Source organism: Armigeres subalbatus, chromosome 2, assembly GCF_024139115.2.
Source record: "Armigeres subalbatus isolate Guangzhou_Male chromosome 2, GZ_Asu_2, whole genome shotgun sequence".
Lineage (NCBI taxonomy): Eukaryota > Metazoa > Arthropoda > Insecta > Diptera > Culicidae > Armigeres > Armigeres subalbatus.
The window spans coordinates 463,539,380-463,567,313 of record NC_085140.1 but is presented as its reverse complement, the minus strand read 5'-3'; the positions used below and the strand labels follow the sequence as shown (position 1 = coordinate 463,567,313).

The following is a 27,934-nucleotide window of genomic DNA, read 5'->3' as shown; positions in this document are numbered from 1 at the left end:
TTAAACTATTACAATTAGTTAGCATGAGACCTCTCTGACTATTTATGAACGTAATTCCCTCTGATTCAGTTGCAACAGCGTCTCTTGGACGACATGTTCCGTGTACGGCAGGCAAACTGCTACGAATGGAATTATGCTACGGTATCTTCAAAGCCCTAGCAATCGCTAGAACTGGAAATGGACTTCCATACCGTTTCCATTACTATTCCTATACCTTCAACTTGAGTATTCCAACAGTAATCTGCTAGAATTGGACTATAGAGCTCGTTTCCCAACATCCAATTAGAAATTCCATCAGTTGCCTTCTCCTATCTATCACATTGGCAGCTCGTTAACCAAGACGGACCTCTGCCTCTCGAACCTAACCCAAAAATTCCAACAAATTCCGCATGAACTCGTGGCAAGTACAGAGGTATATTCGGCTTGCAGTGGGCGAGTGATTGCATCATCATTTCCTCCCCCTTCCCTACATTGACTTGCATTCTGACGTGGCAGGCGCCAGCATGACCTAACAAATAAGATCACCAGTACTCGTACATTGAAGGAGCCAATTTGAGGTTATTCCGTAATGCATAAAGAACAGAAAATTAAATTCAAATCAACGCAAACAAATACAAACACACTTAATCATTTATAAAAAGATGAATAACAAAATGATAATTTTAGATATGTTGGTCCTAAAATAAAGAAAATGGAAGATGCTAAAAATTCATTGCGAGAAAAACAATTATCATTACAAGAAGCCGAACGGAGTCTCAAAGAATTAGCAGAAAAATTATTTTTATTGCGTAAAGAATATGAAAACAAAATTGAATGTAAGCTTGAACTGGAAGAGAAGGCAAAAATAATGGCGCTAAAGTTAGAGCGTTCTGAAAGGCTAATTAATGGGCTGAGTGAAGAAAATGCCAGGTGGAAAGACATAGCGGAAAAACTAAAGGATCAATATAGCCGCCTTATAGGAGATTCAATCATCGTTGCAGCTTCTCTTGTGTATAGTGGATCCTTACCACTTGCAATGCGAGAAAATCTCAAAGATTACTGGAGAATCGATCTGGAAGCTATGGAAATACCTTTTACAGAAAGCTTCACCTTGTTTAGTTTTTTCTATTCAAATGACGTCCTACAAACATGGCATTCTTTCGGGCTTCCTGATGATGATTTTACAGTGGAAAACGCTACTATTTTCAAACACAGCTGTGTTCGATCTCCACTAATTGTAGACTCTCAAGGAGAAATTAGTCGATGGATTATGAAGGAAAATTCAGCATTTGTTGACTTTAACCTAGATGAAGACATCGCGCATCCGGAAATTGAGACATTTGCATGTAACCATAAATATATAATAGCTCAGAATTTGGGAGAGACCAATTTTAACCACTTTAGCAAATTACAAAAAACGTTTACAATGTATAATGCAGCACAAATTTCTGAGAACGACAATGAAAAATTAAATGAAAGTACTCTCGTCGTGACAACAATTGAAGATATTCCTTATCAAGAAAAGTTGAAGAAAATTGTCAACATGATGAATTTTGTTTTAGGAAAATCGGGATTGGAAGTCAAACTTTTAGGTAATTTCTTTTATACACAATAAAAATAATAATAATTATAATAATAATAGATGTACTAGACCTTTGACTTAGGGTCTGTTCACAAATTACGTAACGCTTCTAGGGGGAGGGGGAGGTCCAACTTGCGTTATACTTTGTTACACTAAAAGGTGGTGGAGGGGGTGGGTACTATCAAATGTTACGCGTAACGCAAATAAAAATTTATTTGAATGTTTTTTTTTCTAATCACTGATTGACGTAGATGCTGTTTATCGTTATCATATATTAGTCATTATCGAAATCAAGCATGCTAACATAGCGGGACTGATATGCGTACAAATACCAAGCGAATATTGTATTTCTCGACACCACAGTTCCGCAAAACTATGTAAATAATTATGATCGCAAATTCTATTTTCGTTTCTGCTAGCTGTTTCTACCGTCCCTATTCTAACAGTGTTAAAAAAATAAACCCGAATGCTTCAGAGAAGGGAATTTTTTTTTTCACAGTTACACGTTACATGGGGGAGGGAGGGGGTACCAAAAATTTTACTTTTTGTTACGAGGGGGAGAGGGAGGGGGTCAAAAACTTGGATTTTTGCGTTACATAATTTGTGAACAGACCCTTACTCGTCTACAAAATTTTCACACATATACACATACGTACAGCTTGCGATATTTATGGTATCATAAAAAATCTATAGATGCTCACTTGTCATAAGACGAGCTTGTACCATCCCATTCAATTCCACCACTTTATTGTACCTTGACAGATACGTATTTCGACCTCAACAGTAAGGTCGTCTTCAGTGTCAGTGTGTAACACACTCTTAGTCATACCATAAATTTTATTACAGTTACGTTATTGCAGTATGAGAATCCATCTCTAGAGGAACGCAAGGATGAACTTGAACAAACAGTTATATCAAGCAATAATACACTCAAGAATTTAGAGGAGAACATTCTTCAAATTTTGAATTATAGTAAAATACCGCTAATAGAAAATGAAGAGCTATATGAAACATTGAATGTCTCCAAGCATACCGCAAACGGCATTAAATATATTCTGGAGCGCGCAACTTTAACTAAACAGGATATTGAAGCTTCTCGGGAAATTTACAAATCATGTGCAGCTAGAGCATCATTGTTGTTTTTCATTCTAGAAGATCTTAAATATATGAATACTATGTATCGATTTAGTCTTGATTGGTATATAGGTTTATTCCGTGAATCATTAGAAAAAAGTGGAAGAGATCAGAACATTGAAGTGCGAAAAAAGAAAATCGATGATTACCATACTTTGAACTTATTTCGGTAAATATTGGAAACAATTGTTCCAATTTTGTTATAAATATTTAATAGTAATTTCAACAATTAATGATTTTTAGTAAATATTAACTTGACGATTAATTTGCTTACAGAAATGCATGTTTTGCGCTTAGCCTATCAGACCAAACAATTTTTGCATTTTACCTATGTGTACGTACACTGCTTGAAACTGAGACCATGGAAATAAAAGAGTTCAACTTTTTCTTAAATGCTGCTGGTAAAATAGACAGACAAGAACAAGTGGAAAATCCAAGTCCAGACTGGATCAGTCCTGCGCAATGGGACAACATAACTGAATTGGATAAGCTACCAGGCCTTCGTGGAATAACACAGTCATTTGAAGAACTTAACGATAATTGGAACACTTGGTGTACTTCTGAAAGTCCAGAGGCAGAAAAATTACCAGGAACATGGGATCGCAATCTAACTCTTTTTCGAAAATACACTTTAGTGCGGTGTATACGAATGGATAGGGTTGAGCCATGTATGAAGAGTTTTGTTGCTATTAATCTTGGAAACAAATTTCTGAATGGCAGCTCCAGCACCTTGTTCGATTTATTGAAGAAATCTTCCCCAGCCATACCAATAATACTTATTTCTAACGACGGGTACAAATCAATAGAAGAATATCATAATGGTAACAAATCTAACAGCAAACTTCAATACGTCAACTTGATTACGCAATCGATCGAGTGTGCCGTGATGCATTTGAAAAAATGTGTCGAATCCGAAGATTGGTTATGTATAGATGAATGTATGGAATCGAAACCGTGGTTGGTAAAATTCGATCACATTCAACGATACTTAGATTCGATAGATCCTAAATCAAAATTTCGTTTGTGGATGATAATGAATAACGAAAAGAAGCCTTTTCCACCTCAGATTTTACAAAATTGTATGAAATATATGTGTAACAAACCATTGGTAAGTAAACTGTGTAAATTTGTTTGTTGTATAAACTTAAATATGGATAAGATTTTGTTTTCATGTTTCTGAACTATGAGGATAAAAACATAAAAGAATGATTCAGTTACTTCTCGTATTTTTTTTAATCTTGTAATCTTGGAGCCGGGTTTATGTTTTTTTTTTGTTTGTACAATTCATTTTACAATTCTTGTGATTCTTCTTACAACTAGAGTTAGTTTGGGTAGCCGAAGTACATGCAACAGACTCGAGGTTAGGGATCACAAATACACAATAGGAAAAGGAGGGGCGATGTTGTTGACTTTGTTAGAAGGTGGATTTTGGCATTGATCTATAATGGAAGAGAAACAAAAACAAGAAAAAGCGAGACATAGAAAAGAAGAGGACATTTTTAAGGGGAAAAGCTACAGAGAAAGGACATAAAATAATCAAATTCTAACATCAATCTCTTTCAAAAACAGATAAATAAGGTTCATATACTCTAAATGAAGGCCCGCCAACATTTCTCTAACGGGTTTTATTTGTTTTCCTCGGACCCGAACAGTTTCAGTCAACTCAGACCTGGTTTCACGATGTTCGAAGTTCTCGTATTGATTATGTAATTTTCCATAGGGCATCAAAAATAACATGAAACAAATGCTTGAGCATATAGGAGAAAAAAGCTTCAAAAAAATTGAAAAATCAAAGTATAATTTGTATCATAAAAAAATGTTATTCACACTGACATTCTTTCATGCGCTTTTAATTGAGAGAAAAAAATACCATGACTTGGGATGGAATATGCAGTACAACTTTACAATTAAGGACTTCATGGTAACATACCTGCAATAACATGGAATATATACATATTGATTAAATTTTTATCGCATTTCAGCTCTCAGAACGACTTTTAACATACGGTTTCGACAAATTACTGGAAACGAAATATAAAAAAAATATACATTCCTTAAATTCATCCAGCGTAATCGAGGGAGTGGAATCACATGATAACGATTGTGGCGATAAGGCATTCTGGGCTTTCATAAGAAATGTTGTACTACAGATTGGATATGGAAGTAAGTTTTATTTTAATTCTTCTTTTTGTCCAAAAGATAAAATACTGATTATAGCCTTGCTTATGTACTGAAGTTCAAATATCTTTTTGTTCTTTCTCAAAAGAGCCTAATTTATTATGAGCATAAGGCATTTCGAAGTCCTTATCTTTACACAGAATTATAATCAGTCAAAATTTTCGGTTGATTCAACAAATTTGTATCCGCTTTTTTTTATATATAGGTATATATACTTTATTATTGTGTTTTTTGCCTTTCTCGTACAACAAAGTTGTACCGAAAGGCTATAGGACTACTCCAAAAAATAGCTTTTGATAGAAGGCCCGGAGACCCATAGTGTTATATACCGATCGACTCAGTTCGACGAATCGAGGTGATGTCTGTATGTGCGTATGTATGTGTTGTATGTATGTATTCCTGTATGTATGTATGTATGTATGTTAGGGTGGCTCAAATTAGTATGGGAAAAACTTTTTTCAATTTTTTTGATGGGCCGCCCTCTTATTCGGCTCTATTTGATGCCCTGATGCTCTGGACAAAATTTCAGCCAAATCGGTCAACGTTTGCGCGGTGCTAAACTTGTTGGAAGTTTATATGCAAAAATGTATGCAGAAACATCCAAAAACAGTGAATTGCAGTTGGACGGCACAACTTACGATGCAGAACTATGATACTCATTCAGATCTTGGAGATTTTAATACAGAATGTTATGCAGAAAACCGCGAGAAGATTAGAGTTTGCCCGGCTAAGTTATTAGCATTTCGCTGAAGTGGGGTTTAAGCAAATTTCGTTTCTTTTACCTTTGAAAAGAAATAAATTCACCCCTACAACACTCCAGTAAAATGCTAATATCTTTGTCTATTAAACTCTAATCTTCTCGCGATTTTCAGCATAACATTCTGTATTTAATTCTACAAGAACTGAATTAGTATCATGATTCTTGATCGTAAATTGTGCCGTCCAACTGCAAATCACTGTTTTTGGATGTTTCTGCATACATTTTTCCATATAAACTTCCGACGAGTTTAGCACCGCCCAAACGTTGACCGATTTGGCTGAAATTTTGTCCAGAGCATCAGGGCATCAAATAGAACCGAATGAGAGGGCGGCCCATCAAAAAAATTGAAAAAGTGTTATTTGAGCCACCCTAATGTATGTGGGGGGGCCCTCCTTGGCCGTGTGGTAAGACGCGCGGCTTCAAAGCAAGACCATGCTGGGGGTGGCTGGGTTCGATTCCCGGTGCCGGTCTAGGCAATTTCCGGATTGGAAATTATCTCGACTTCCCTGGGCATAAAAGTATCATCGTGCTAGCCTCATGATATACGAATGCAAAAATGGTAACCTGGCTTAGAAACCTCGCAGTTAATAACTGTGGAAGTGCTTAATGAACACTAAGCTGCGAGGCGGCTCTGTCCCAGTGTGGGGATGTAATGCCAATAAGAAGAAGAAGAATGTATGTATTCCTAAACAATGGAGGGGGAATCTGCTCAACAGACATCCTGGGTTGACCAGGAAGTGCTGGGTTAGGGGCCACCTCCAATGAGGGAGGCAGGACTGCATCCCCGACCAGCTAAACCGTTTCCATTGCCGCCAAGCCCATCGTCCCTTCGGTACAACCAGAAAGTAATGCTTCAAAGGGGGGCCAGTGCATGACGCACCCTCGAGGTTAGCTGCGTGTCCTTGCAGCATCGAACATCGTGACTCGCTTTTTAGAAGAACACCATGGTATCGTGCCAGCGCATTGCCGGCTTTCCAGGTGGCCTTACCACGCCCTATGTCCTCGGAAGGTGGGCAGGGTCGACTTCGCGCCTGCTTCCCTCTGCACGACTGGTATCAAGAATGATGATGCCGCGTGCACCCCAAATTGACCTTTCTGCGATAGGGCCTATTCGCCAGCACACAGAAGGACTTGCCGACGCGAGGCCTACGCCTGCCCCAGCCTTGACGAGGACCCTTTCCGTCCTCGGGCTCGGAACCCGCCCGGTTGACCGACGCCGCGAAAGCGACGATACCATGTTGTTCTTCGCGCGGCCACTTGTTCGATAAAAGGATCGAGTTCGACCACAGAGCATGACCACCGGTATGACCCATGAAGCCGACTCCGATCCCTTGGACCACCTCTTATTTGCGCCTGAACTAGCCATCCTTGAGTCCACGCGCCACCTTCTGTGTAGCTCCGAGACGATTTGGGCGATAGCCATTGTGCCTTATGTCCCTCCAATCCGCAGCGTCGGCAGAGATTGCTTCTGTCAGGGCCTTTGCAGTCCCATTGCTTGTGCCCCGGTTCCAGGCACTTGAAGCAAACTTCGGGTTGCTCGTATATGCGCACAGGGCATACCGACCATCCCACCTTGACGCTCCCTAACTTGACTACCTTGAAGGCGTCCGCTGCAGATAGCCGAACCAATGCTACCTGCGTCCCTGCCGGACCTTTCCGTAGCCGAACGGCTGCGGTGGGCGTCTCCACTTCACACTGTCGCCGCAGTGCCGTGACGAGCTCTTCGACTTCAGTGATCTCGTCCAGGTCTTTAACCCTTAGATTCACCTCCGTCGTGAGTGCCCTCACCTTGACCGTCTCGCCTAGGACCTCCTCCGCCAACTTCTTGTAGGGGCGCCCTTTTGCGAGACGCCCCGCTTCAGCTCGAGTATCATCTCGCCCATCCGAGTACGTCTTATTCGACGTACGTCGGCGCCGAGTTCACCGAGCTTGACGTCACTCCTCATCGCCTTCAAAACATCCGAGTACTTAGCCTCGTCCGCCGTGATGACTAGGGCATCGCCCCTGGAGCGATTGGCGCCTACCCTAGACTTCTTGCTACCCTTATTCGCCTGGGCCTTCTTTTCGGCCCTTGACGTCTTCGGTTTCCTCTTGTTCTTGACCAGGGTCCAGGAGGCGTCATTCCCCTCTATTTCCCTGGTCTGGTGCGGCTGAGAACTTTCAGCCTGCCGTAACCCCTTACCACCGTCTTGCCTGAGTGGACGGACCTTTCCAGGTCCTTCCTCCCCCGGTTTTGGAGGTACCTGACCGGGGTTCAGCTTCCCAGTCCCACTACCCTTGTTCGGGGTAGTAACCCTCCGCGTTTTGGAGCGGCCCCCAGGGAGCTCATCCCCTGGAGACTGTCTCCCTCGTTTTTGTGTCTGCTCCGTTGGAGCAGTCACCCCCGACGTACCCGCAAATACTTGAGCCTCAGTCTGGGTAGACTTTGGCACCACCGTCTTAGCTGGCACGCCTTCGGTCGACTCGACCTTCCCCGAGTCCGCGAATCCTTGGGCCTCAGTCTGGGTAGACCTCGACTCCACCGATTTCACGGGTTTACACTTGGCCGTCCCGACCGCCCTCTCCAGCTTGGCGTCCAGCATCGACTTTCGAAGTTTCTGCAAGCTCCTCTTGAGGTCCTTGCTGATATTATGCTTCGATGACGCAAAGTCGATGATGACGTCCAGCTGTTCCGTCGCCACCTCGAAGGCCGAAAGCCCATCGCGTTTGCGGTTCATCGCCTTCACAAGCCATGGGCCGTCAATAACCCCTTGTGTGTGTGTGTGTATGTGTGTGTATGTGTGTATGTGTATCAATTTTATAGACACACTTTTTGGAACTTAGCATTACCCGATTTACTCGCAACAAGTTGCATTCGACGGGGTCCCATTGTTTGCTATTGAAAATTGGGCCGATCACACATTGCATTTCGGAATTATTGAAAAATCATTGTTTTTTCCCAAGGGTCCCCAAAACCGAAATTTTTTTTAGAATGGTGACAATGCATAGTAATTAATACAAAAACATACAAAATGATAGAAAATATGCGAACTATCCCCCTAAAGTGCTTTATTGACCTTTCTTATGAGATTTTTTCAGTACATTTTACGATGCACGAGAAAGGCATCATCGCCGCTAGGTGGATTAATCTGGGTTTTTTAACATAGTATTAAGTTCAACACATATCCGCTTTATTCTTTTGAGAAGAAATGTTTACCTAATCTTTAGGGCAATTGCATCATATAAGGTAGGGCCCTCCTTAGCCGTGCGGTAAGACGCGCGGCTGCAAAGCAAGACCATGCTGAGGGTGGTTGGGTGGGAATCGAATTGTGCCGGTCTAGGCAATTTTCGGATTGGAAATCGTCTCGACTTCCCAGGGCATAAAAGTACCATCGTGTTGGCCTCATGATATACGAATGCAAAAATGATAACCTGGATTAGAAACCTCGCAGTTAATAACTGTGGAAGTGCTTAACGAACACTAAGCTGCATTGCGGCTCTGTCCCAGTGTGGGGATGTAATGCCAATAAGAAGAAGAAGAATAAGAAGAAGAAGAATAAGAAGAAAGTAGGTGTACCAATCGTCGCCATAGATCAAAATATATATTTTAATTATTTTTATTATAAATTAATATTTTTGCCTTTCTCGTATACTAAGTATACGTAAAGGCTATATGATCGCTCCAAAAACAAACTTTTTATAGAAGGCCCGGAGACCCATAGTGTTATATACCGATCGACTCAGCTCGAAAAAATGTCACTCATTTTTCAGGTACTTATCCTTAACCGATTTACTCGCAACAAGTTGAATTCGACGCAGGACACTCTGCCATTGTTTCCTATTGAAAATTGGTCAGATCGGACTATGGGCTCGGATGTTATGGCCAAACACCACTTGTTTATGAAAAAAACTGAGTAAAAAATTGTCACTCATTTTTCAGGCACATATCCTTAACCGATTTACTCGCAACAAGTTGCATTCGACGCAGGATACTCTGCCATTGTTTCCTATTGAAAATTGGTCAGATCGAATTATGGGCTGTATCGTTTTCTGTTTTTGTTCCGAATTTAGAACCTTTATATTTACCAAGATTACCTGACGGAAATTGTATTTAGAAATCGTCTCATCAATAACTTATTTTAACTTAACCCAAAACATATGGTAACTCACCATATCCACTCTCACATTCTATACTTTCTCTCGCTACCACACCCACTCTCACATTCTATACTTTTCTCAAACTCACATACTGATCGAACTAAACCGACGCTAATGAACCAATTAGGAGACCGCATAATTAATGGTTGCTAAAGTAACGCCCCGACGCCTAGCCAACAGAGTTAGCCTTTAGAAAACAGTCATCGATAAAAACTAAAAGACAGAGATCGAAATAAAGGATTCATTCCTCAGACTTCGGACAGTTATCATTATTGTAATCCGAAATCCCCCTTGGAAAAGGATCCCCGAGGAAGGATCTTTTATCATGGCGAGTGCAGAAGTGTTCTCGGCTTGCAATGGGCGAGTGACTGCATCATCAATTCCTTCCCGTGAGGACGTGGCCAAATGGTGGAAAAATGAGCTCTAATATGATAAATCTGTATCGAAATGGTTCAGTCTGATCCAAGATGAATACACTACTAGGATCTCCCATACTAAAATCCAAGATGGCTGAATCGTGAATTTGGCAGATTGGAAGACCTAGTGGTGTATTAATCTTGTTCTGATCTATTTCACATGATCATGCTTGCCAAAAATCATGTTGCTGCATCCATTTTGTTGGTATGGAAAAGTAGGTCGTTTTATCACACAAACATGAGCTGTAAACCAGGTAATATGATCAGGGATTGCAAAAAAATAAATTCATTCAAATTAATTACTTTGTATTCATACAACCATCTGTATAACAATTAATAGATGAGTGTATACTAAATTAGAATTATTTCTTTTCCGATTTCAAGCGCATTTCACAAATATTTGGGATCAAAGGATTTATGACGTACATTGTGCAAACATTTTCCGAAAAGAGGTACTTGAAGTGTCACAATGTGCTTTAGTAACAGAAGATGCGTCGTATTCAATTCCACGGGACGGAAATTTTGCATCCTATTTAAACTTCATAGCGAATCAATACCCGCAGGAATCAGGAATCAATGTACTTGGACAACATGAGAACGCAAACATCAAATATTTGGAATCTCGCTCAGTTTACGCTCTGCAGATGCTTGGTCGAATACAACTACATATGGGACCTACGAAATATGGTATGACGGAGCAAACAACGAATTTTGACAAGGTATATAATGTTTATTCTACTATAAATATAAAATAACTGAACGGGTCAACTATCTAATTTTCCAGAGCTTAAGAACGAACTTTTCGGAATCCAATGTTGTTCCACCTCGCGTTTTCAAATACACCACTTTTAATACTGCCATCTTTTTATTCTACGCTTGCTGCGACGCGGCAAAGCTGAAATAAAAGATGACCATTGTTCGTTGCTTCTTTGTCAATATTGGAGCCTCTGAAAATGCGAGGTAAAATTTATTTGAATTCTGGACATTTTCACCTTAAATGAACAACATTTAAGGTGATTATACAATGAAGCCAGGAATCGGCCATTATGTAATTATGGCCATTAGGGTCTGTTCACAAATTACATAACGCAAAAATCCGAGTTTTTGACCCCCTCCCTCCCCCTCGTAACAAAAAGTAACATTTTTGGTACCCCCTCCCTCCCCATGTAACGCGTAACTGTGAAAATTTTAAAGGCAGATTTTTTTTTTCTTCGATGAAGAATTTGGGTTTTGGTATTTTTTAAACACTGTTAGCCCTCCCTATGATCAAAAATCAAGGATTTTAAAAATGCAGCGAGTAGAAACGAAAATAGAATTTGCGATCATAACCAATTACATAGATTAGCGGAACTGTGATGTCAAGAAATACAATATTTGCTTGGGGCCCATTCACAAATTAAATAACGTTTTAGGGGGTGGGAGGGTACCTGCCAGAGCGTTACGGCCCATAGAAATTTCAGAACCCTTTCATACAAAAAACGTCACATGGAGGTGGGTGGGTGCTGAAAATTGTCAATTTTTGCGTTATGTAATTTGTGAATGAACCCTTGGTAATTTTACGCATATCAGTCCCGCCATGTCAGCATGCTTGATTTCCATAATAACTAATGTTCGACAACGATAAACAGCAATTACTTCAATCAGTGATTAAAAAAAAAAGACATTCAAATAAATTTTTATTCGCGTTATGCGTAACATTTGGTAGAACCCACCCCCTCCCCCACCTTTTTGTGTAACAAAGTATAACGCAAGTTGGACCTCCCCCTCCCCCCAAAAGCGTTACGTAATTTGTGAACAGACCCTTATGAAAGAACCATAACGCGTATGGGACTGAAATTATGATAGATCGTTTGCTTAGTTATGCTGAACATAACTTATACATTTCTAAAAGCCCAAATCTGGCGTAATAGTTTTCGTACAGTGCCGAAACTCAAATTATAATTGTTCAGCGTAACTAAGCAAACGATCTACCATTGTTTCAGTCCTATACGCCTTTTGGTTCTTTCACCTCGTGCTCTTGAAAGAAATATTGGAAAAGCATGTGATCTACAAAATGGCCGATTTCTGGCTTCCTTCTATAATCATCTTAAGCAGACCGGTTGCTTAGATTACAAAAGAAATGAAAATGTTTCTATAACAACTGATAGTACATTGCAACCTTGTTCTGTTTTCCTGTAATTCCGCTAATGGAGGTTCCTGAACCAATATAAAGTTTCATTTACAGGTTGTTTGTGCAATTCCGCAAGCTCTTGTCAATCACGGAGTAGCAAGTACGAATTGTACTCCTTTAGTAATGTTCCATTTCTGGCATTTTTATAGATAACTTTCTTATCTGAAAATTAAGAGTAACATTGTGAAATTGATAAAAATATAAAATGAGTTGATGCAAAAATATAAGATTGCTAATGTCGCTCCTTTTCACGAGTAGAAGCATAAGTACTAGAACGCTTGTGGCGCTGTAGTCACTTAAATTATTTTGACAAATTATGCTTCAACAAGCTTCAATTGGCCATAATTTGTACATCATGTTGTAGTGCTTGTTTGGTTTCATCGCCAAGATCGGTTTGACAGTTGTAGTACCGGTACTTTGGCTGCCAGGTCGAAGTAACCTAGATGTTATGCAACGTACACACCACTCAAGCAGTTTGATGAACATTGACTCCGCCCCCAAGAAAACGCTTCGGTTGCTGCTTTGTTGGAACGTGTGTGAAGTTGTTCGAACAACCATTTGACAGTCGGCGGCTCGGTTGGAAAAAATTAAAACGGTTTGATTTTGGTTTGAGTTGTCGGGGCGGAGTCAAGGTTCGCCGAACATGTTTGAGCATTTGTAGTGAAGTTGCACAAACCCCCATATATTTGTTGATGGTTGGTGCTCAAGTTGGCGCTTCGGTCGTTCGTGTGTGATACTGTTGGTCGAATAAATTGATTGTTCGTGCCGATGTTGGTAAAACTTGATGGATGTTGGGATAAACGAGAGGTGGAGTCAATGTTGGTCAAACTGCTTGACCGTGTGTACGTTCCATTAGTCACGCGAACAGGAACGACATTAGCAATCTTAAGCAACGTACACACCAGTCAAGCAGTTTGACGAACATTGACTCCGCCCCCAAGAAATCGCTTCGGTTGCTGCTTTGTTTGAACGTGTGTGAAGTTGTTCGAACAACCATTTGACAGTTGGCGGCTCGGTTGGAAAAAATTAAAACGGTTTGATTTTGGTTTGAGTTGTCGGGGGTGGAGTCAAGGTTCGCCGAACATGTTTGAGCATTTGTAGTGAAGTTGCACAAACCCCCATATATTTTTTGATGGTTAGTGCTCGAGTTGGTGCTTCGGTCGTTCGTGTGTGACATTGTTGGTCGAATAAATTGATTGTTCGTGTCGCTGTTGATAAAACTTGATGAATGTTTGAATAAACGGGAGGTGGAGTCAATGTTGGTCGAACTGCTTGACCGTGTGTACGTTCCATTATACTTTTGAATCAACTTTTTCATGTGGCCAACATGTAGTTTGCTCCGAACTATCAGCTAAAGTACCGGTACTACAAGGGTCAAACCGATGTTTATGATGAAAACAAATATGCACTACGACATCATGCTTAGCAAACGGCAAAACTATACTTATAAAACTATATTTCAACAAACTGCATTTAATAATTACAGTGCCACTAGCGTTCTAGTACTTATGCTTCACACTTAATTTTTTGACGTAAACTACGTCTAAGGGGAAGACTCGGATACAGGGTGACAAACGAAAATTTCCAAATTCGGGACCGTCACGAAATTAGGATAGATTTCAAACGCTAATAGCTCCTTTATCTTTCGATGGATTTAAGAGACTTTATTATCAATCTAATCGGAAACTCTCCAGCAATTTATGCTCATTGGAACTATTGATTATTAACGTAAAAACATTGAAAATTCCAATTCTTCACAAACCCAGTGAAATTTCAAAGTTTCATTACGGCCGCCATCTGGTGCGGTTGGTTCTTGCGCTCTACTTTTGTGCGGTGATTCGCACAAAAACTAGAACAAAGAACCAAAGCCATGACCACGGTCAAAGCAAAAAGTAATGTTTATAAAAAAGTGCTTAAAGTGCTGGACATGTTAGTGTACCTAAGCGACGCCCTTGCTAATAATTCTTTAAAGCCTACACTGATGGACATAATTATACGTCAAATTTTCATTGTAATCCTTCGAAATGCATAAACAGGTTTATGTCTAAAGGCAATCCTAGACTAACATTATTAAGCCAATTTCGACGTAAACTGCGTCTAAGGTGAAGGCAGGGATACAATTTGTGCAATATTTCAAAATTGAGGACCGTCATGAAATCATGTAAGATTTTTAACGTTAATAGCACCTTTATTTTTTAATGAGTTTTTACACGGAAACAAATGCATACCCACAGGCATGAATAAAAAATCATGAAATCATGAATCAGGTCAGTTCATGAAACCATGATTATAGTTCATGATTTCAGGAACATTATTCGTGGTACTAGGCAATCCTCATCAGTCGACAGTATGCATAACCGGTTATACTTCGAACACTCCTTTCCCAAGAAGTAAGAACGGCTGAGAGGTAGCACGCCGGACTCTCACGCAGTGTACTCGAGTTCGAATCCCCTGTTGAACTTTTTTTTTTCTGTCGATTTTAACAACCAAATTGTAACGCATTGGTTGCGTTACGCGAAAATAAATCATGAAATCATGATTTATATTCATGGTGTATTTTCATGGCAAGAAAACACGACGGATTCATGGAATCATGAATTATTTTCTTATTTCTGGGAACGGATTTTTACCCGTGTAGGATTTATTTATCAATATACTCGGAAACTCGCCACCAGTTTACAAGTTTTATTAAAATTGATTATCAACAAATACCTAACACTTCAAAGAATTTAATAGCCATTTATTAGGCAATTACCTTTGAGATGCATTAACCACTCTAAGTCGAATAATAGTCGGAGAAAGGCATCATCACCACTGGGGAATGAATTTGGGATTTTTGAATAAAAATTTTAAATTGTCGCATCCAATTATTTTCATATTTTGTAATAAAAGAATTGGTATGCGATCGAACATGATTTAGATGTGCAGATCAGATCGAGATAAGGAGAGATCGAGGAATGGAAGGAAAATTTAAATGGGTAGTAGATGGAAAAAACCTCGTTGCTATGAAAAACGGTAAAAACCCAAATGTTATTTCTTGTGTTTATTTTTGCCCCAAGGTTGTCTAATAGCCTAGAAACTTGAATATATTGACATAGAGAGAGTGAATCCTGAACAAAACATGAGCAGAACACATCGAGATAGAGATACCGAGATAGGGATGTTATCTAGATGCAGAAAGCAAAAATGTATGTAGTTCGTAGGGACGGATAAAAGGGACATAGAGAGATATATAGAGATTTAGAACATCGAGATGAGTACGGACCGTAATTGGTGCGCGATCGATGCAGAACATACTCATGAAATTACTGAATAGTGGGAAAATCAATTGAACACGTAAAAGAATAACATAAATATCAATAATGAGCAACAATCCGATCGCTTCGGAACAATAACTGTTTTAAATATTAGGAAATATTCTATGAATTCTTCGGGTTGGCTATATTAAAATAGTTAATGGGCCACCTCACAAAATGATCTTACACATAAGGGCCGATTTCTATAGTAATTTCCATACAAGTATCAAACTGCTCGTGCTCAGTCAAATTACAACAAATTCAGGAGGAGGTTCATTAAAATAGCAAATGTTATCATTCAAGCATAGGGGAGCGAAAAAGTCAAAATTTGAATCACTCTAAGCTCATGCTCAAGCCAGTGACATAGGCAATCAAATGAATTATCTTATCTGTTTTACGTAGTTTACGTCGGGCGGTCATATCTTGTATATAACCCTTCTGATTTTTTACTGGGGTCTCAGCAAAATGTTGAACTTTTACCGAGATTCGCACAGCCGTACCCCAGCAAACATGTTTTTTCCAATGATTTCTGTCAAAGTTGCTGAAAATCAGCAAATAATTTGCCGAAAATCAGCTAACAAACGTCATTTTTACCGGTATCAGTTTTTCATTTTGCTGGCGCACGGCTGTGCGATTTTTTGCCGTGCTGCAGAAATAAAATCTAAGTGTGTTCTATTGTGTTTTGCTTGTGCAGCTCACATCACATAACGCCACCAAAAAAATGTTTTTATTTTATTCTTTATTATACAGATTTTCTGCATAAAAGTCTCCATAATAAAAGAATAAAAAAGCCCTTGACTGGTTCACCTTTTGGAAGAAAAAAGTAATACTAATCTCTTGTCATAAGACGAGTTCGTAGGAGAAGGAGGGGCAATATGACCTAGCTAAGCATAGACTGCTTTTATGCCTTAGCTATAACAATTTTTATGGGTGTTTCTACCTCACTCAACAGTTGATCAATATAGCTAGTTGATGCCACATTACAATTAGAAAAAATCTCAATCATATTGATAATATTCAAATTTCAAAAAAGTGGCAATATTTCGTTGCCGGAAAACTCATGACGCAAAACGCCTTTTAGCGGGCAGCTCTTAGGGAACAACGTACCATGCGTCGGCACATCAGCATTCTGGTATGGACAATGCGTGGAGACGCGAGTACATTGTAGGATAGTTCCACTAGGGCGTTTTGCCTCGCCGAAATGTTAGATGTTTCATCAAAATGTGAAAAATTTCAGTTTTTCCTACATTCCTATCTATTATTTTGACACTTTTTTCGCCTAACCTACATAATTTTACGTCTATCTAAGGCTATCTCAAACATGGTAAATATAAGTGGGGCGTTTTGGGGCCTCTTCCCCTACTATAGTTACAATAAATGTGTGGAAGTAAATGGTACTAACTCGCCATATGACAATTTTCAAAATTTGTTCGTTTCACTTATGCAGAATAATGTTCACCTAACCGGTGCTAGTAAATAGATAAGCATAAAAAAATCTTTTATATATTTGACTTCTATTTGTTTTACAGGCAAAGAAAATTACTATGGAACTGCTAACAGCTCTCCCCGTTTGTCTAGATTATGATAATGCCACCAGAATGGTGGAAGTGAATAAAACACATGTCAATAAATGTCTGCTACTTGAAACGTATAAATACAACGTAATTCTTGAGCTGATTAAGCAGAATCTATACACGATAATGTCAACATTATCCGGAGAGACGAAAATGACGCCATCATCATTAAACTTTCTGCATGAAGTGCAACGGAACACAATTCCCCAAGCATGGATCAGTCATCCCTACCTTTTATACTGTTCAGATAAATATCTTTCAGACTGGATAATCGATCTTAAATATCGAGTCAATAATTTGCGTAAATGGTCTGAAACGGGACAATTATCAGTAGACGTAACATTAGGACTTCTTTTGGATCCTAAACTTTTTATACAAAGTGTAATGAGGGTGAGTTAGCATTACCGCTCCATTTAATTGTAACCTTAACATCAATAGAATATCTTAATTTCATTCGTATTAATTCAACCAATACTTCTACAGATGCATGCAGAGGAGTATAAAATTCCATTGGTTGATCTCACTTGGGATGTTGTGGTACTCTCAACAACTAAGCCGGTCATCCGAACGTCAACAGCAAATGGATTCATAGGAAGTGGCATTCATCTCTATAATGGCGGATGGGATTTACAAGATCAGTGTCTGGTGCCACCGATGATTTTGAAATTAATTCATCGTATGCCTCCAATCTTGTTCAAACCCATACGTAAAGATAATTCAGCATGCAGAGCTTACTACCAGTGTCCTTGCTACTACTCTAAAAAGGAAAAAGAATCTCTTATCATGGAAATTGAACTAAATCCTGGAATCAATGGAGAGGATACATGGATAAAGATGAATACTTGCATGTTATTAAATGAATAATAAAATCATTCCATATTAATTGTAATAAACACCTTATTGATGATTTTCGCCATTCTGATTTGAAGCATATTCAAAACAGGTGATCCATTGGGATATTCACAACCCACTTCTTGTGGCGCTGTAGGTTTTGTTGGAAGTGGCACAACAGTGGACAACGATTAACAGTGGACCGAGAAAGTGAATCGGATCGGACAAAATAAAAGATTCAACCAGTCGCTTAGACTTCACACGAACGAATACAATTCTTATGTCCGATCCCAATGAGATTGATAGAAGGTGAGGAAGAAGACCAAATGCAAGTGTATTAGTGGATGAAGGAAAATGTAAACAGCAAATGGTGACGTATTTGCACGGCTTCTCGTTCGAATGTAGTAGTGAAAGCTTTTTTGCCATACACGAAAGGCACGCACACAATATATGGATTTCCATACCTTAGTATTTATGTTCATTGGTCCGATCCGATTCACTTTCTCGGTCCACTGTTATGCCGCTCTCAACAAGTTATGGGCCCAGGGACGGTTCCAGTTCTACTTCTTAGTGGGATGGATCGACCATCGACGTTATAGCAGTGGGATCATGGGTCGGCTGCATAAGTCGCGTGGCGCAATGGGATCATAGATCGGCCACGTAAGTCGTAAGTAGCGCCGGACGGCATTCATCAGGAGGTCGGAACGTTCGGTAAGATGCTGACTGGTCAGCAGGAGTACAGGAGGAACGTTGGAACATACAGGAGCTGGTCAACAGAAGGTGCTGTGCAAACGTCGGATGGAGGCCATTTGTACGGGCATCGGATTTGACAGGAGGAATTGTTCGGCGAGGTACTAGAGGCTTGGTGTAAGGACGATCCTGGAGAGTTGCGAGGCGTGCACACTAAGGAGGAGTGTTGGAATATCAGGTAAAGTGCGACGCTTCGCAGTAGATCGTAGATGGATAGGAAGCAGGCACCAGATGGTTGTAGTTGCTCTTGGGTAAATTAAGGAATATTGTTATAGATGTATTGTATATACCTATTGTTGAATAAAGAGAACTGCAGCTGCTGGCAGAAGTATCAGTCGGTAGCCTGCCGTGTAGTAAGAGGGGACTCTAGTATTCGTTGTTCTTCGTGAGTGGGTTCCTCTTGCTCCTCCCAACAGATTTGACACTTGTATACCGGTACATTGTCTGCCAGGTTGAAGTAACCTAAATGATAATCACGCAATTGAAAGCAAATTGCCTTGATTCGGCATCTTCAACATGTCATTTTCAAACACTCTGCTAACACCACAATCAGGGTTCTTAAGTATTTATATTGACCACAATATCCAACAACATGTGAGTATGAATTCATTTCCGTTTTCATCCTACGAATAAAATATCACAAGTCAGTAAAAAAAGGCGATTGGTACGATTTCGCAGAACCCTGACCATATACTTCTGACCAAACAAATAGTCTTTATTGAGATCTTACGCGGTAACACGAACTATTTTGATACAAATACCTCAAAACTATTTTGTCTCCCCCCTCAGATTTTTTTGCCAAAAAATAATATTTTGAGGGGGCTACAAAATAAAATTCGGGTAATTTTGAGAATTTTCAGAACATTCTTTAACAAATCCGAAGAGTTTTTTGATTTTTTTTCATTTTAATATTTATTTTTTATTATCCCCCCCCCTTGACCTTTCGGAGACCAGTAGGACAAAATGTTAATTAAATATTTGTAACGGCCTTAAGGTTTTTAAATGAGCATGCATGAGCATTATGACCGCACAATTCGTAGCAGTGTTGGTAAAAACTCAAATTCTCAAATCTCATCCACGATTCAAATCAAGCACGAGGCAAACCATAACCGACTCAAGGCTCAGGGAATCGTCCATGATTCGACTCGCGATTTGCATCATTGCGTGATTTTTGCGTATTCTTCTTTGTTAAATTCATCGGAACAACATTCTTTGCTTAAAACAATGGATGATAAATCCATACGTAAACACAAACTACGCTTCAATTGGGTTTTGACACTTTTTAGAGCGAAATCATTTTTCGGCTAATGAGCGAAACGATGCGATTCTGCGTGAAAAACTCATGCGCGATGCTCTCCATGCAGAATCGCAAGCGAGTCACCTCGTGCATGAGGCTTCGGTGAGTCAGATTTGAGCATGATTCTACCAACACTGATCCGTAGTTGCTACTTCGTGATTGACTGAACTTGCGAAATTGTACAGAGAACACAATGAATGAGGCATGGGATTAGTTATCCAATCTCAATGTACACGTTTCGGGAGCTCAAATATTTAAAGTCAATAACGGCTCGGGCCACGTCCTTACGGTCATATAGGAATGGAAGGATTGTTAGTCCGATTCTCGTTGCTACTAGAGACCGAGTATACCTCTGCATCTCCACGATTGTCTTGGGATAGAATATCGTTTTAGTTATAAAAGATAAATTATCTGGATTCATTTTGGTAAGCGATGCGATCTTTGAGATGGGAAATAACACTAATACTAGTTAAAACTTGTAATAAGACGAGTACAACAACAATCCCATTGAATTCCACCACTTAATTGTATCTCGACAGATACGTATTTCGACCTCAACAGAGGTGGTGAGCCACCAACACTGAAGACGGCCTTACTGTTGAGGTCGAAATACGTATCTGTCAAGATACAATTAAGTGGTGGAATTCAATGGGATTGTACAAACTCGTCTTATGACAAGTGAACACATTCCACTAAAAAGCCAAAGCCGGCGATGGATCATCAGCTGCCCTTCGGAGGGACATCGTCAAGCTTACGCGGAGGCATGGCCAGTATATCATTGCCGGCGACCTAAATGCCAAACATCAAGCCTGGGGCAACAGTCGCGGCAATCGAAACGGCACCATCTGGAGCAACGACATGGAGGAAGGCCACTACACAATCTCCACCCCAAATTCCCAATTTCAGTCTTTATTTTTATTTTTCCCCCACTCGGCTGGATCGGTCCGGTGTCCACGCAACCCTAGACCTCTACATAACAAACATGAACAACCACGTCTCGCAGCCGGTCGTCTACCAGGAGCTCACCTCGGATAACTATCCGGTGGTGGCGGAAGTGGGCTCCTCTGTCAATCGGCTGCAGCAGTTACGGCGGAACTGCCATCGAGTGAACTGGCAGCGGTTCCAGCGATGCGTCGACAACACCATCGATTACGTGGTGCGTCCGGAGACGCCGGAAAGTATCGACCGCCAGCTGTACGCCATCGAAGAGGCAATCTCGGTGGCCAGAGAGCAGCATGTCCCGACGACTCGGCAGGTAAGCAACTCCTTAAACACCGATACACTCACCAAAGATTTGATTCGATTGCGGAATGTCACTCGCAGGCAGTTTCAGCGTACAGGACTGCCTGAGTTTAAGGCACACTGCTATTGAATCACAAAAATTATCAAAATTATCGAATAAGATCCGCACTCTCCCAGATTATGCTAAGCCGTTCTGGAAAATGACCAAAATACTAAAATCTAAGCCTCGGCCCATTCCACCTTTGATCCCACTAGACAATAATGACTCTAAGGATCGCTTGATAACTCCTGCAGAGAAGGTCGCTGAAATAGGTCGTCACTTCGTCAGCTCACACAATCTTGGGCAGAACATCGTCAGTCCACATGAAGCAACCGTCAACGAGCATGCTAACAACATCCATTTGATTCCCAACGACTTCTCGGAGGAGTTGGAGATCTTAGATAGCGAATTGACGGCCTGTATCAAATCATCGAAGAACATGAAGGCCTCAGGCTTGGACAATATGCTGAATCTTGAGCTGAAACACATGAGTGCTCTGTTCTTTGTGCACCTCTCGCTGATCTTTAATCAGTGTCTCCGGCTCAGCTACTTCCAATCGTCCTGGAAGTCAGCGAAAGTCATCCCCATCCGGAAGCCTGGGAAGGATCCTTCCTCCCCCAAAAGTTATCGACCGATCAGCCTTCTTTCAGGGTTATCCAAGCTATTCGAAAAAGCTATTCATCACCGGTTACTTGAGTCTGCCGAAAATCTCAACATCTTGCTCGAAGAACAGTTTGGTTTCCTACGCGGTCGATCAACTGTACACCAACTGACTCGAGTTACCAACGTCCTCAGACGGAACAAGTTTGTCTCAAAAACATCCGCCATGGCCTTACTCGATGTCGAGAAGGAATTTGACAATGTATGATATGATGGCCTGGTGTACAAACTACAACGCTACAATCTTCCCAGCTACCTGGTGAAAATCATCAACAATTACCTGTCGGCAAGGACTTTCCGGGTCTTAATCTACGGAGCGAGTTCTAATGCGCACAACATCGTCGCAGGCGTCCCCCAGGGCAGTATCCTCGGGCCCCTGTTTTTCAACCTGTTCACCTTCGACCAGTGTTGGTAAAATCACTCATAAATCTCAATCAACGAGCGCTCCCGTGCGATCGAAATCGTCGGCGATTTTAAAGGAATGCAACACGCTTGAATTTTTCATGCTAAAACGCATCATTTCAATCATTTGCCAAAAAATCATTTTGGTTTAAAAACGCATTTGAAATCAATTTGGGGGCAATTTATTGCTTATACATAAAATAGTGTCTAATATTTTCAGCGACAAACGTCAATGCACTGTTTTTAACGAGGGAGAACAAAAGAAAACCTACGATGATTCAAATGGATGATTCAACTCATACATGAGTTTTTAGGTGCTGAGTTGGGTACGTTTCAACTCACACTTGATTTGAATCATCCATGAGTTTTGAGGTTTTGAGTGTTTACCAATACTGCCTCCGACATGCCAAAACCTCCAGAAGGCGGCATTGTGTCTCTGTTCGCAGATGACACCTCCATCGTCTACAACGGTAGAGTAATCAGAGCGCTAGTGGCAAAACTCCAACGAGGCCTGGATGTCCTGACAGAGTACCTCACCAGCTGGAAGATCTGTATCAACGCGGCGAAGACCCAGAGGTCATCATTTCCCCCCACTCTGAATCCCCTAAACATGTTCCGCCTGGGGACTGTAAAATAGACCTCTTCATGTTTTTAAAAAGTATCAAAAATTCATCCGGTCAGTCCAGAATCACAATTCTTATGCTAAAATAAGCCTCCTGTCAAATTTTCAGCTAATTCGGATAAAATTTCGAGGTTGCTCAAGTCGATTTGGTGTTTTTGGGTTCAATTTTGAAAAAAAAATCGAACAAGAAATATAAAGGCCGAAAACTATCGCAACAACCTCTATACGAAAGCTTTTGGTGTGCTCCTACAAATCTTGTGAACATTGCGATTCGTTCCGTTCACGTCTTGACCACGTTAAAGTGATTTTCGAGCTTTTAAGTGCATAAAAACACTGTTTCCCATAAAAGCCGTTATTCGATGAAATTCTTGAATTCATGACAAATCATTGCTAATTTATTATATTATTATTCCTCTTTTTCCCCTGAACATTTGAGTAATATAATTGCCAATGTGCGATTTACTGTTAAATTCTTAAAAATAAGAAGCTGAACATTTGTCATAAATATGCACGTTAGGATTTCTTCAAACAAGTTGTTCGAACAAAGAAGCTTTGATTTCACTTGTTACTACGATGCACTCAATGGTAAAAGCATACAGACATATGGTGAAATGAACCAAATTTGGAAGTCGTTTGTTGTAAGCATCAAATATCATATGATTTGATTTATGTTTTGTTAGAATAACTTGTTTGAAGAAATCCTAACGTGCAAATTTATGACAAAGGTTCAGCTTCTAATTTTTAATAATTTAATGGTAAGTCGCACATTGACAATTATAATACTAAAATGTCCAGGGGAAAAAGAGAAATAACAATATAATAAATGAGCAATGACTTGTAATCAATTCGAGAATTTTGTAGAACAACGACATTCAGGGGAAACAGTGTTTATATACACTTAAAAGCTAGAAAATCATTTAGCATGGTCAAAACGTGAACGAAACGAATCACAATGTTCACAAGACTTGTAGAGTACACCAAAAGCTTGTTGCGATAGTTTTCGGCATTTATATCTCTTGTTAGATTTTTTTTCAAAATTGTAGCGGGCTTGGTAGTCATATGGCTACTGTTTCTGCCTCATATGCAGGAGGTGGGTTCAATCTCAGGTCCGTTCCATTCTCCTACTTTGTATCTTTCTCTACATTTCTCATGTTCTAGCAATCGCTAAAACTGGTAATGGACTTCCATACCGTTTCCATTTACTATTCCTATACCTTCAACTTTAGTATTCTAACAGTAATATGCTGGAATTGGAAATGAACTATAGAGCTCGTTTCCTACATCCAATTAGAAATTCCATCAGTTGCTTTCTCCTATCTATCACATTGGCAGCTCGTTAACCAAGACGGACCTCTGCCTCTTGAACCTAACCCAAAAATTCCAACAAATTCCGCATGAACTCGTGGCAAGTGCAGAGGTATATTCGGCTTGCAGTGGGCGAGTGATTGCATCATCATTTCCTCCCCTTTCCCTACATTGACTTGCATTCTGACGTGGCAGGCGCCAGTATGACCTAACAAATGAGATCACCAGTACTTGTACATTGAAGATGTGTGCTAGTCCCAAGCAAACATCTGTTAGTTCCCTGTGCAAGAACAGCTGATCTGGTCATAATGGGGTAGCAACTACGAGCAGTCAATCAAGCTCAAGCTTGTTAGATTTTTTTCAAAATTGAAAATAGCCCAAAAACACTTTATCGACTTGAGCCACCTTGAAATTTTATCCGAATTAGTTGAAAATATCACAGAAGGCTTATTTGAGCATAATTGTGATTCTGGACTGACCGGATGAATTTTTGATACTTTTTGAAAACATGAAGAGGAATTCCTGAAGATGATTATGAACACCCCTCCCAGGTCACGAACTTCTGAGCCGTCTGGCCGGTATTAAAACACTACAAGAACGCTTTGGTGAGTCTAAAGATCGGTTTAGGGTTCGTTGCTTATCTTCGGACCAAGCTGCGAGTAGCGCGCTTGTTCCAATCTAGGTTACCAAATTGTTATTGTAAATATTTTTGTAAATAGTAGTTAGGTTATCAAATTTTAAAAATTAACCGATGCCTCTTTTAGGCTACCTTCAACCATAGATGAAAATTAAAACAATTAAAATTAGAAACTATACTAAAGATGAAGGGCCAAGAGGCCAACCATTTGAAATGCTATAAAAATACGACAAAATAATGGAAAATAAATGAATTTTAACTAACTAAAAAAATGATTAACTTTATCACCGGCCGCGCAATGCAGAACACAATATTTCAGCAGATCGCACGGTCGTTCTGCTGTCCGAAACAAGAGAAAACAAGCACTTAACTGATTAACTTTATTTACCGGCCGCCCAATGCTACACAATATTTCGTGTATGGTAGAAATTCGGAAATTTGTTTTCAATAAAATGAAAATATCTGCAGTTATAGACGTCGCAACTCATTTTTGATTAGTGCGCATGATAGTACATCCATGCGTGCATGATGCGCACTACTAATGACATAAATCAAATGCGAGTGCTCAATCGCGCGGTCTGGTTTGGTGGCGGCCCGACAATATTTCGGCAGATCGCGCGATCGTTCTACTGTCCGTAATAAAATAAAACAAGTACTGAACTGATTAACTTTATTACCGGCCGCGCAATGCAGAACACAATATTTCGGCAGATCGCGCGATCGTTCTGCTGTCCTAAACAAGAGAAAACAAGCACTCATTGTAACGGCCTTAAGGTTTTGAAATTAAGATTAAGTTCAACACCGAACAAGTGGCTACCATTGAGATGGAGAATAAAGACATATCCTGTCTTGGTCACATGATGAATATTTTTGTTTTGAATTTAATCAAGTGCGAGGCACTGAATACGGCTTTACTGTTGAGTATTTGGTAAGTTGCAATCAAGTGGCGGAAATAAATTGAATAGTCCTAACTTATATTATGGCAAGTGTTTCTCTTCAGTTTATTAACTCTATTGTATAATAGCCAACCTTACCCCACCTTTCAATATGGAAACATACAACTAAGATCTTTGGGCGGTGAGATTTGGTTCTACCATAAACATAAACGAAAAGCATGTTTTATTTTGTCATATTTAATCATTTATTTGTTTAAACGTTATAATACTATTGATCTTAACTGACTAGCATATATTCTTCCATTGAATAACTGTACTAGGAAATTCACTTATGCTATTCAAATATTTACAATATGACGGTAAATACGTTGAATGTTAAACATATTAGTTTCAGAACCAGCTCATAGTTATTTAGTTACAGCAATATAGTCTTGAGTCGTGAATATTTCATCTGAGAATGCACATTTTTCGCGTATCAATAATACGATATCATTACTTTAGGATTATGCATAAAAACATATTCTAAGATTTGATTCATAGCAATCAGTGCCAGCATATTCCAATGAGTATAGATCAACTTGATGTTTGACAGAGACAGGCATTAATATAATGACCGTCATACGATTGCATCCACTTTATTCCAACAGGGTGTTCCCAGGCGGCAGAATTTTCCTTGAAACCAACGACCCGCTTCCGCACTTCCCCCAACATCTATTTGGTGTTCGCTATACGCTACAAATTTTGAGTAGTTCCACTTTTTACGAAAATTTTGAGTAGTTCCACTTTTTACGAAATTTGAGTAAAATTTCCGTGGGAAAAAAAGAGATGGCAATACAATTTCACTCAGTCTCTGAGTGATTTGTAACGGGTGTGTACAGTGGCGTAGCCACGGGGGTGGTTTTGGACATAAAACTCCCCTCCCAGAGACAAAATTTTAGAAGAAATTTTTTTCCGAAAAAAAATATGTTCAGAAAACCCCCCCCAGACCAATTTTCTGGCTACGCCACTGGGTGTGTAGGTCAATGCAGATCCGAAACAATTTCTCACATCAGCGTTTGACAAATAGTAAATAACTCGTGCAACTAGGTAGTTGCAAAAAGCAACGAGTTGTGAAATCGATTTTCATGCAACTGGGATACACTATAGACTGTTCCAGAAATTATAAGCACACCAACAAAATTTTATGTAATAGTCAAAATTTTATGTATTAATAAAGATTTTTTGTACGGTTTCGCAAAAAAAAATACGAACCCACATGTTTATTTCATTATTTGGATCCTGTAAAACGCTTGTAGGTTATGTTTTTAGAAAGTTTAGGATTTTAGTAAAAAATATAGTGATGAAGCGTCTATCCCTTACAATCGGTATAGATGCCGCGAAAAAGTCAGGGTGATTGTTTATAGTGATGAACTTATAAAATCATAAAAAATCACTTTAATAAAGATTAAAATAAAAACACAGACAACAAGCGCCAAAACACGCTAAAAAAACCTCACTCATATTTTTCAGTTTTTTGCACGAGAAAGGTTATAAATCACCTAGACAAAAACGTATAGCTATATTAAATCAGTTGAATTTGAATTGCAGGTGTATTGAAATGTTAGTCCTGTCGTCGAGAAGATGTCGAAAATATGTTGTAATGAACATAAAAAAAGCAACCATTTTCAAGGGCTGTCATTACTAATAGTTTTCATTGAAGTACTTTTAGCATTTCCTTTTCAACTTAGTATTCTGTTAGCATTTGCCAGTTATCAATTGAAAGCTTTTCTATGCCCGCCATTGCATTAGTATCTTGCGTATCAAGTACAATTAATACACTATGCCCAGTAGGGTGGTTCAAAAAATCTATTTTGTTCCACAGTGCTTATCGATTCTTTACCATGTTCTGAGTGTCCTCTGAAAATTTGAGCTCATTTGGATTAAAACTGATTTGCATTAAGCCGTTTCAAGTTTGCATGCAAATTAGTATGGGAAAATTTATTTTTCATTATACTGTTAATGACGTTCCCCATTAAGCGCAGGTTAA

General features: G+C 39.6%; 1 protein-coding gene across 4 annotated transcripts in view; it reads left to right on the top strand.

Moving 5' to 3' along the window:
* The window catches only part of LOC134213891 (dynein axonemal heavy chain 2-like), a 74,181-nt gene extending 56,067 nt beyond the window's left edge, over positions 1-18,114 (top strand). For 3 of the 4 annotated variants that reach the window (XM_062693345.1, XM_062693351.1, XM_062693349.1), the window contains 8 exons: positions 667-1,571; positions 2,408-2,864; positions 2,972-3,803; positions 4,416-4,616; positions 4,678-4,858; positions 10,571-10,905; positions 17,182-17,616; positions 17,710-18,114. In XM_062693345.1, coding sequence (XP_062549329.1) covers positions 667-1,571; positions 2,408-2,864; positions 2,972-3,803; positions 4,416-4,616; positions 4,678-4,858; positions 10,571-10,905; positions 17,182-17,616; positions 17,710-18,090 — 3,727 coding nt within the window. In that variant the 3' untranslated portion in view covers positions 18,091-18,114. Of the gene's footprint in view, positions 1-666; positions 1,572-2,407; positions 2,865-2,971; positions 3,804-4,415; positions 4,617-4,677; positions 4,859-10,570; positions 10,906-17,181; positions 17,617-17,709 lie in introns of those variants that run through there. The other variant, XM_062693346.1, reaches the window with a different exon arrangement.
* Positions 18,115-27,934: the final 9,820 nt, after the last annotated feature.